Source organism: Chenopodium album, chromosome 17, assembly GCF_948465745.1.
Source record: "Chenopodium album chromosome 17, dcCheAlbu1.1, whole genome shotgun sequence".
Taxonomy (NCBI): domain Eukaryota; kingdom Viridiplantae; phylum Streptophyta; class Magnoliopsida; order Caryophyllales; family Amaranthaceae; genus Chenopodium; species Chenopodium album.
In genome coordinates this window covers 39746522-39758068 of record NC_137850.1, presented here as the reverse complement: position 1 = coordinate 39758068, position 11547 = coordinate 39746522, and the positions used below count along the sequence as shown (strand labels likewise).

General features: G+C 38.2%; 2 protein-coding genes across 2 annotated transcripts; both read left to right on the top strand.

Moving 5' to 3' along the window:
- The first annotated feature begins 1020 nt into the window (after positions 1-1020).
- LOC145588956 (uncharacterized) lies at positions 1021-1530 on the top strand. Its single transcript, XM_081645539.1, has one exon. It carries the CDS (start codon positions 1021-1023, stop codon positions 1528-1530), a length of 510 nt encoding a protein of 169 aa, XP_081501665.1.
- Positions 1531-8810: 7280 nt separating this feature from the next.
- On the top strand, positions 8811-10688 carry LOC145588955 (uncharacterized). Its single transcript, XM_081645538.1, has one exon. The coding sequence runs from the start codon at positions 8811-8813 to the stop codon at positions 10686-10688; it is 1878 nt and encodes a 625-aa protein (XP_081501664.1).
- The last annotated feature ends 859 nt before the right edge of the window (positions 10689-11547 follow it).

Below are 11547 nucleotides of genomic sequence, written 5' to 3'. Positions count from 1 at the left end.
GACGTGCCTGGCCGAATACCTATGAAGCTCGCTAAGGCACGAAAGTGCCTAGTCAGTCTTCAATACTTCTTCGTCGAGACATGTCCATGTCTCCCCAAGGCATGGACTAACTTGCCCTACTTCTTCTTAGTTCCGGACTCAAGGCTATCGATTCAAGGCATATTCCTTACAAGTATATAAACCGATCTTGGGCTTTAGCCATAAGATTATAATTAAGCTTAGCTTATGATTGAGTTGGTCTAGCTTATGGTTAAGTTGGTGATCTAACATGGTATCAGAGCTAGCGTGACACAAAGGACACAAGTTCGAATCTCATCCACCATCATTTTAGAATAGAATATTTTGCGTTGGGTATGAGTGCGTGGAGCTCATGCCGCATCCACAGTTCAAGCCCAAAGGACTCTCATGTGAGGTCACAAGATAAAATATATAAACCGATCTTGAATTTCAAGTTTTTGGTGGAGTTGGCCCTCTAACACTAATTACAATGTAGAAATGCTTAATTGTTATAATCCGCCATACTAAACACCTTCGATCAAAAGGTAATAATAATAACTTAATAGGCTAGGTATCATCTTACTATTGTTATCGTCATTTAAGACAAGTTATAGATCACAATAAACCTCTCTAATAATTTCTCCCTAATTGACACACCAATCATGTAGTTACATATATATATAATTTAAAAAAGCTAAAGTTGAAAATTGAAATGGACACAAACAAACCTCTTTGCCTTAAAGCTAAGATGGTGGCAGGTTTATAATAAATTTGAAAACCTTTAATTAATTCATATAGTACATTCATTGCTACCAATATTGGGAGCTCCATTAATATAAAGTTCCTACTTTTCAACTCATAAAACCTTTGTCTTAAGCTTCATCTCTAGTTCATTCCCTACCTATAAATATACCCTCTACCATTCCTTTTTCCACCATTCTCACAAACATCTTCTATATTTTTATTATTAAACTTAAGTTAGCTTAATTAGTTTACTACAATTCCAACAATCTAGGAAAAAACATGGAGCAAAACCTACCAATAATCACAAAAAAGTTATACAACATGGTTAAACTAGCCGTCTTCATGATACGAAAAGGTATTTCCAAAAAGAAATTACTCTTTGACCTCAACTTGATAATTAAGCGAGGTAAACAGACCTTCACCGTTGGCAAAGTCTCCACCACTCGAGGCGGTGTTATTGGTTTCGAAGCCCAACAAGAGTACGAGTTCAGTTGTAAAAACACTCCCTTATACCATCATTACTTTACCAACAAGAAAAAACAATGCCAAAACTATTACTACACTCCCTCACCAAATTTCGAAGACACCGATGAATTAGAAGCTATTAACAAGGTGCTCGAGGCCATAGTATCATGTAAAGATAGCGGTGTCCAGCCTCTAAGGGTAACGGACTCTTCATTTCCTTCGCAAAATGAAGATAATAATTATGGTGATGAACGTGTGGATGACGCTGCTGAGGAGTTTATTCAGAGGTTTTACTCGCAACTAAAGGACCAAAGTTGCTGCTAGTTAACAATATTTTGCTGTGAAATTAGTTAAAGATAATATGAATTATGAAATATAATACAATTCAGAAAACTGTGATGCTTAATATGTGCGTCCATTTTTGAATTATGGTAGATGTTGTCCATTGTATATGCAGTTTATAAGGATGTACTTTGGACTGGCTAATATATAAAGTATAAATTATATAATTAATTATATTAGAAACTTGTGAATTTGTTTAAATTTATTGTGCAATTTGGTATATGAGACGGAAGAGAGAAAATCAATTAACCAAATAATACAAATTATGAAGTTAGTTACGCTTCAAGCTATTTTTTTTTACTAACAATATACTTACTTGTATAAGGTAGTTACGCTCTATTAAAAAAAAAAAAAAAAAGGTAGTTACGCTCTTAAACTCCAAAGTCTAAACAAATATCTTATCAATGAAGAGGTACACAAAATTAAAAAAAAAATATAATCAATAAATAAATAATCGTTATTATTGGTAATTGTTATTAATTTTATTTTTTTTTAAACCACCTGCGGATAATAATATTAAAAGAGGTTAATTTTCGCCAAAGATAAGAGGCTTTGAGGGAAAGAACCTACACAAACACGTTTGTTACAACCATTAGAATTCCACCTAGCAACATTATGGGTTAACGTATTACCAGCACATTTTACATGTGGAACCGAAAAGGCAATAAAACTACGAGAAAGGGAACAAACATCATCCACAAGCAACGAGAAGGGAGTGAAATTTGCAGCATTCTTCTTAACTACTTTTATGAATAATCAATAATTCTTTATTAATTGTAATTAGCTACTCTTATTAACTACTAACATGAATAATCAATAATTCTTTATTAATTGTAATTATAAAACATGGAAAAATAAAGGTAATTATTAACCTAAAAAGTCATAATACTTCAACCCAATACTGCTAGTAGTACTATGTCTTTATCAAACACATTGACACCAATGACAACTAAGCCCAACCCCAATTATATGACTATCACTCAGTTGAAAATTGGTGAGAGAAAGATCTATTCTTACATTAATGATTTTTTTTTTTTTTGACAAACGATAAAAACAAACTACAAATTAATATTAAAGCAAATAAAATTAACCGCCGCCTCTCCAGCAATTTGATGAACCGAATGAACTTGCTGACAATCTGCCTTATGAACCCAACAATATTGAAAGGTTGAGCCAAGCCGCTTAATCTTAGTGATGAGTAATCTATCACCTCTCCTCTCCTCTTCTCTTCTAGGGTTTCTCCACAATCTTGGCCATTTAGGCCGAAAATAGTCTAATTTCTACGGAAATTAGACTATTTCCAACCCTTTTCCCTAAATTTTCTTTAATTTTCCAATTTAGGTTTCAATAAATCTACACGAATAAGTGTAGATACGTCCGTCTCTCTATAGTGGAGTGTCTCCCTATGGTGGAGTTGTTAGTTTTTGTTGATTTAGTTGTTTGTTTATGTTTAGGGTTTGTTTGTGTTTTAGGGTTTATCAAAAGGTAATCATCTTTTGCCCTATTGTCAGTTCTTTGGTAAAGATTTGTTCGGGATCGCAACGGTTGTCAAGTTCTCAAATACTTTCAAGCGAATCAGATGAAAATCATCCTTACGGCTACAACAAATCGTTAGACCGTCTCTCTGAAAAGGCTATATATTCCAGCGATGTGTGCGAGAGATGTACCACAGTGCAAGATTTTTTCAACGATCGTAGCTTTGATGAAGGAAACCCTAATTTGATTCAATTTTATGTATTTGTTAATGTAGATTTTATTTGTAGATGTCGGACGGCTTTTTATTAATGAATTGATTTGTTTCAAAAAAAATCTTGGTGATGAGTCAAAGGTAATCAAAGTTACCTGACCATCCCTCGAAAAAGCGTAACAAGATTAAAGAAATCAGTAAAGACTGTGAGGGACTGAAACCCACTATCCAAAGCCCATTGTAATCCTTACAAGCACGCCATAGCTTCCGTATGTAAAGCTGAAGTGTAAACGCCGAAGTTACTTCCGCCAACGATCCGGTCATCCAACGGGTCTACATTACCCAAGCACCACCCCATCCCAGCATGATAAGAATCTTTAAACCAAGAACCATCAATTTGTATTGATCGTAAATAGGGATGTCAGTGGGGCGGGTCTAGTAGGAGACCCGGCCCATCTCCGCCCCGATGGGGCGGGGATGGGTCTAGCTTTGGCAGGTCACGGGGCGGGGATGGATCTAAAATCCATACCCACCGTGGGTGATGGGGCGGGGGTGGATATTAAGCTGTACCGCCCCATACCCGCCTGTACCGCCCCATACCCGCCCTGCCTCGCCTGACCCACCCCATACCGCCCTGCCCCGTCTAACCCACCCTATACCCGCATGATACCCAAACCCATATGTACACTAAAAACCATCATACAGTAAAAAAAAAAAGGATAAAAAAGGGATAAAACGAAGTAATGACGAAAACCGCTAGTAGGACAGTAGGACTTTGTAAGGTTTCAAAATAAAAAAGATAGCACGCACTCACTCTCTCACCTCTCACCAAGTCATCGGTGCCTCTAAATCTCCGGTCAAAGCTCCGAATCTCCAATCAAAGCTGCGAATATGTCTTGTCTATCGTACGTCTTCACATTCAATACTCTCTCTAACTTTTTTTTTTCTTAGTTTTGATTTTATTTTCCCCAATCCTTTTTTTCTACTTTACCATTATTTTTGATGAGAAAAAATTTGACAAATGAACTTAGAAATTTATTAGTTCAAATTTCGCATGTTTAAAACTACAAGAATGTTGGTTCCTTTGATTTACTTGGTCTTATGAGTTATGATAGTTTTATTTTATAGATGGATTTGGTGGGAATTTGGCGGGGATGAGGCGGAGATTAGGTGGGGCTGAAACGGGGATGGATATCCACGTGGAGGGTGGGACAAGAGTGGTTTTGGAGTTGGACCTGTCGGGCGGGGATGGGGATAAATTTCAGACCCGCCGTGGGGATGGGGATCGGAATGTCAAAACCCGCCCTGCCCCACCCCGTTGACATCTCTAATTGTAAAGCAGGCCCTTGGTTGAGCAGTCCAAGCTGAGTTACGTAAAACCTAGGCGAAGACGATCTACCAATTATACCCTCAATAACAGGAAGGGGGACTCCAGAAACGTCGCGGTCGAGGAAAAGTGTATGAGAATCCATGACCTCCGCAAACTGAGAAGCAAAAGAGCGAATACTAGAAGAGTCGCTAAAAATTCTGGAATTCCAAAATAACCAAAGACTCGGAAGGGTACCGACAAAGGTGCCCAATCACGTACTGTAAGGTCCATCCTGACTAATGAAAAGTCGGATATAATCTTAAATCCAATCTGAGAGAGAAAGGTCTCCATTAATGACTGTCACAAGTAACAATAAGTTGTCTATATCGATTATCAACTAACATTTTAATAAAAAAATTGGTTAACATTTATTCCTTTGGACCACAACCATGGATATCTTTATACATATACTAATTATTATTTCACTATATTATTTCTCGAAAATATACTAATTAACAACATATCACATGTATTTACCATCTTTATAGAATAAATATGGAGTACTTCATATATGTGATTAATTTTCATTACGGATTTATTATCCTTAACTTACGTAATACTCGGACCTATATATATGGCTAGGGTTGATGAGTGTACAGAGGAAATAAATTAAAATTATAGAGATTGATAAAATAATTAATAGAAAGATAAAGACAAGATAAGTACTAAAGAAGAACAATATTTAACGTGAGAAAAATCCTCAATTAAATAAAAAAAAAACTCACGACGACGAGCACGTAAAATATCCCCTATAGTGAATATTACAAGAGAACTCTTACTATAATAACTCACAAAAAAGTATTACAAAAAGGGAATAGTGAACTCATAGAGAAGGTAATAATTTACAAGGAGGGTAAATAAGAAGGAAGGCTTGTGTATAGGTATGGCTATTTGTGTGTATGTATGTATATATCTTGAATAAATGTCCATGATTTATATTTATAGCTGTAGCCTTGTAGATGAAGCTTAATTGGAAGAAATGACCGGAAAATTCCAAAACTACCTTCATTACTCTTGTATCCATAATATTCTAAAATGTTCACGAACCATGTATTCTAGTTGTTTCCAATTGTGTCAAGAATTCTCTAGAACGATAAAGTAGATAATTCTAGAGAATATATGGGCAATGACTAACCTTGCTTGGTTTTTTCGAAAACATCTAGAATATGCATAAATACTCCACCTAAATAACGGATTTATAAAATTTGGGCCACACCCAACATATATAATATATTTATCGATTTATAACAAAAGCAAGAGCAGATTTATATTGGTAACTCACCCACACCCACATGACCGGTGTATTCAATCACTTGGAGGATTAGTTGTACATGATGTTAAATTACGTTATTCACTACAATGCAAATTATTTTACCCAACATAGCTTAATTACAACCAATTGTGAACTTTTTTATATGAACAAACTAAAGTTGAACATGATGTTGTTCAAGTTTAACTCATCACTTATCTTAAATTTGTTAATGTTCTAGAATCTATTACTCTAGGAGTAATTTAGTTTCAATATCTCACCTTTTTTTAAAGAGAAAGTATCAATATCTCCCTTAAGTTATCGCTATTCAAAAAATCTCTTTCGCCCTAAGATACAAGAAGTGACTACATACAAATAATCATGCATATTCCATTGATCTCTCAAGCTAGATACATGAAGTTCCCTGCAAAAAAGTTACAAGTAATTGTACTATTTGTACAAATTAGCCAACCAAAAAAGGGTCTTATGGCCTAACTAGCTAGCTTAGGAAATTCAACACGTTTAAAGTTCAAACATGTCTCAAATGAACCACTTTTGCATGCATTATTACAACTCAATTCATTCCATTAAACGTGCCGTTAATGAAAAATATTAATAATAAGGTTAAGAAAAGTGTTTCCGGCAAAAAGTTAAGAAAAGTAGAAGAATTTTTATTACTACTCCGTACTATAAATTTTGATTTACTCCCTTTTATCTCTTTCTTAAAATTAGTGGTGTCAAAAGTTGGTCCGAATTGAACAACTTACCCAACTCCATTATGACCCACATGTTTGGATCCGAGACAATGGCGATCCAAACCCGATATGATTCAACCTGAAACTAATTCAAAACACGAGTTAACCTAGTATTTGAGACTCGAACCCGAACATGACCCAATCTGGAGATGACCCGACCTAAATATAATCTGTAAATTATTGACCTAAATAGAGATTGATCCAAACTTGTTTTAACTTGTTGAAACCCGAAATTAACCCGACCTATTACTAAACTGACCCAAATTCAATCTGATCCTAACTAACCCGACCCGAATTCCACTCGACTTGTTATTAACTTGACCCAAATTCTACCTAATTTGTTCCTCACCTATTTCAAATTCTACCTGACTTGTCATTGACCTAACCTAATTTCAAATCACCTCAAATTCATTTATGACCACCTTATTCTTATATAGTTATATATTTACGTACTCCCTTCTAAATTATTACTATCAATTAAGATTTCTAAATTATTACTATCAATTAAGATTATGATGTTCGCGGTGCAAATAAAATTATAAGATGTTATTATATGAATTTAATGACAATTTGTGTCAGTTGCATGTGCCAATGAGTTACTATGAGAAGCTCAATAATCAATACATACTACTCCTTACTTAGACAAATAATTATAGTTATTTGCTCATTTCTAAGTGTTAGAATATATCTATCTGAACCTAATCATGACCCGACGTGTTTGAACCCTTGAAAATGGTGATTCAATCGGGATATGACCCAATCTGAAACCAAACCGTGACCCGAGTTAACCCAGGTTTGTGAGAGCTGACCCAACATGACCCAACCTGAAGATGACCTGATCTGAATAAAACCCGCAAATTATTGACCTGAATCGAACCCAATCCGAAAATGCCCCCAACTTATTATAACCTAAAGAATCCGAATTTAACCCGATCTGTCATTAATCCGACCCAAATTCAACCAGACATGTTACTGAACCAACCTAAACCCGACCGAAACCCAATAGGATGCATGACCCAACATGAGCTGACCCACATTGACCCGACCTGAATTGAAACCCAACTCGCAAAGGTAATGATATTAACCCGGACTAATCCGACCCGAATTCACCCGACCCACATTGACTCGACTCAAACCCGACCCGAATACCCGCATTGACAGCTCTACTTAAATTATGCGTCAAAATGTTTTGATAGTACGTATGTTGCAAGTAATAACGTATGTAGTAGGAATTAATGATGAAATTATGCATTGATTGATGGTTTTAAATTTAAAATATTTGATACTCATGCTTAATTATTCCACTTTGAACATTTTATATGCACTGCTAAAGTGCTAAGAGTTGCATGCATTATTTTTCTTCTACTCAATAATGACTTGTTTTTATCAATAAAAAAAAGATTCTCCGTGGAACCTTGTTTTGAAAGTGAAAGAGCATAACCTAAAAAACAAAGAATTAAAAGAAATAAAGAGAACACTCACTTACTTAGTCACTTTAATAAACACACTCACTCACTAAGTGGTACTGCTTAAAAGAAGAAAACAGCCAAAAACAATGGCTAAATTACAAATGCATCTTTATCCCTTCTTACTGTTCACTTCTTGCCACCTTACCCTCAATCAACCTCAAGATTCTAGGATCAAACATAGCTAAGGCTTGGATCTGTGGAAGATCCATCTACTAATGGATGATGCACGTCAAGAGATTGCTAGATTACTTCACTAAGGGTCTGTTTTAATTGACTGAATTGAACTGAATTTATTGAAGCTGAACTGAATTGAACTGAATTGGAGTGAATATTTTATAAGATAAGAAAATTAAAATAAGAACTGAACTGAATTGAACTTATTGGAGCTGAGTCGAACTAAACTGAAAATAAGCTGAAGACAACAGATCTTAAGACTCTTTCTAGCCACATATTTAGAAAAATCAATCTTGCAATAAATTACAAAGTATGTTACTATTAGCCTATGTAAATGTGTAGTCTAGCTCCTATGTAAATGTGCTGTATTTACTATGATTGCACAATCATTCCCTAGGTACTTTGTATATATTGAACAATGCTAAGCAATGGAAAGTAAGGGAAAATATTCTAACATGGTATCAGACTAGGTTCTGCTCCTCTTCTATCTCTCTGTCTTCTCATCTTCCTGCTCCTCCTTCTTCTTCTTCTTCGAATTTCAGCCCTTCCTGCAGCCGCCATGGCTACGGACCCACCCAAATCTCTCCCCTTTCATCCTGCTTTCACAGTAAATAACATTCGTAGTGTTATTCCAATCACCCTCGAATTTAAAAAGGATTTATACTCCTCTTGGGCTGAATTGTTTAAAGTCCATGCCCGTGCTCACGATGTGCTCTACCATATTATCCCACCTGAAGACAAAGTCGAGTCTGATGATGCCGCTCTTTGGGATCGCATCGATGCTATTGTTCTCCAATGGATTTACGGAACAATTTCCCCTGACCTTCTTACCACAATCTTGGAGCCAAACTCCACGGCGCAACAAGCGTGGGAGCGCTTATATGACCTCTTCTTGGATAACAAATCCTCTCGAGCCGTTCAATTGGAAGGTCTCTTCTCCTCTATTGAGATGAAAAATTATCCAGACGTCTCCTCCTACTGTCAACAAGTCAAAAACATTGCGGACCAATTAGCCAATGTCGACGCTCCGGTGAATAATCAACGTCTTGTTCTTACTCTAATTCGTGGCCTTCCCAAATCTTATGATAGTGTAGCTGCAATTATCCAACAAACCGACCCCCTGCCTTCCTTCTACAAGGCAAGGTCAATTCTTAGTCTAGAGGAATCTTGTCTCGCATCTCAGGCAGCCGCCGAGGCTATCACCGCAGGCTCCGCTCTCATTGCCGGCAACAATTCCGGGTCATATTCTGATGATGGGTTCTCCTCTCATGACAATCATTCTCGGTCAAACAACAACAACCGCAACAACAGGGGAAACGGCCGTGACAGGGGAAACGGTGGTCGACACCGCGGCGGGGGTGGCCGGGGACGAGGCCGGAACAACCACAACCGTAATAACCACCCTCCTCGCGGCGGTCAGAATTGGCAGTCGTGGGCCCCCTGGCATCAGCAGCAACACTGCCCTCCTTGGGCTCAATGGGCACCACCACAATGGGCCATGCCACCATGCCCTTATCCCACAAACCCTTGGACCAGACCTGCTGGGCCAAGACAGCAAGGTGTGTTGGGCCCAAGACCTCAACAGCAAGCCTTTTCCACCCAAGCCCCGTCCACTGCCGAGTATACACCAACGGACATTGATACAGCTCTCCACACGCTCTCACTCACACCACCGGACGACGGTTGGTACATGGACACCGGCGCCACCTCTCACATGACCGCCAACTCAGGTACTCTCTCGTCTTATTTTAATTCGAGCACTCAACGTAACATTATTGTTGGTAACGGGCATACCATACCAATCCATGGCGTCGGTTTCACATTTATTCCTCCCTTCTCCCTAAATGACGTTCTTCATGCTCCTAAGTTAATTAAAAATCTGATTTCGGTTAGAAAATTCACTTGTGATAATTGGGTTTCCATTGAGTTTGACCCGTTTGGTTTTTCTGTGAAGGACCTCTCGACGGGAACAACTCTTATGCGATGTGATAGCTCCGGTGACCTCTACCCCTTCTCCACCGCCACAAAACAAGCCTCCACGCCATCCGCCCTTGCTGCCCTTTCCTCCTCCCTTTGGCACGCACGCCTCGGTCACCCCGGAAGCAATGTTTTGAGTTCTCTTAAAAAGAACAATTTTGTTAATTGTAAAAGCATTGTGAACTCCTCTATTTGCTCATCATGTCCCCTAGGTAAACTTGTTAGATTGCCATTTTATGATTCTCACTCTAGTACTTGTATGCCTTTTGACATTGTCCATAGTGACCTTTGGACATCACCTAAAGTGAGTACTGCGGGCCATCTTTATTATGTTTTGTTCTTGGATGATTTTAGTGATTTTTTATGGACTTTTCCTATATGCAAAAAATCCCAAGTTCACTCATATTTTCTTCAATTTTGTGCCTATGCTAAAACTCAATTTGAGAGAGAAATAAAATGATTTCAATGTGATAATGGGAAAGAATACGATAATGAACCATTTCGTAAATTTTTTGAACAAAATGGTATGTTATTTCGTTTTTCATGCCCCCACACCTCATCTCAAAATGGTAAGGCGGAAAGAAAAATCCGCACTATCAACAACATGGTTCGTACACTCCTAGCCCACTCTTCCATGCCTCCCTCTTTTTGGCAACACGCTCTACAAATGGCCACATACATCCACAACATCCTTCCCTCCAAATCCAAAGCATTCAAATCCCCGACAAAAATTTTATACCACAAAGACCCCTCATACTCTCACCTTCGAGTTTTTGGTTGCCTTTGTTACCCCCTCTTCCCATCCACCACCATTAACAAACTCCAAGCCCGCTCCACCCCTTGTGTCTTCTTGGGCTATCCACCTAACCATCGCGGGTACAAATGCTATGACATGTCAACTCACAAAATTTTCATTTCCCGGCATGTGGTATTCGATGAATCACAATTCCCTTTTGCCAAAATTCACACACCTACTGCCCACTCTTATGATTTTTTGGATCATGGCATATCTCCCTCCCTCCTGCAGCATTGGCAAAATATTTCCTCTCCAGCCCAATCCGATCCTCCTAATCAAGCCCATACTCCTCTTCACTCCCAAACAGCCCAAACCCGCCATCCTCCTAACTCACCCTCACATACTGGGCCCCTCACTCCAGTCACGGCCCAGCCCAACACTCCTCTTACATCTCCCACTCAACACTATTCTCCTCCAACTCCAATAGCCCAGCCCACTTCACCTCCAAATAACTCCTTGCAGGCCGACCTTTCCTCACAGCCCATTAACGCCACTACAGCCCACCCCTCTCAACAGAGCAGCC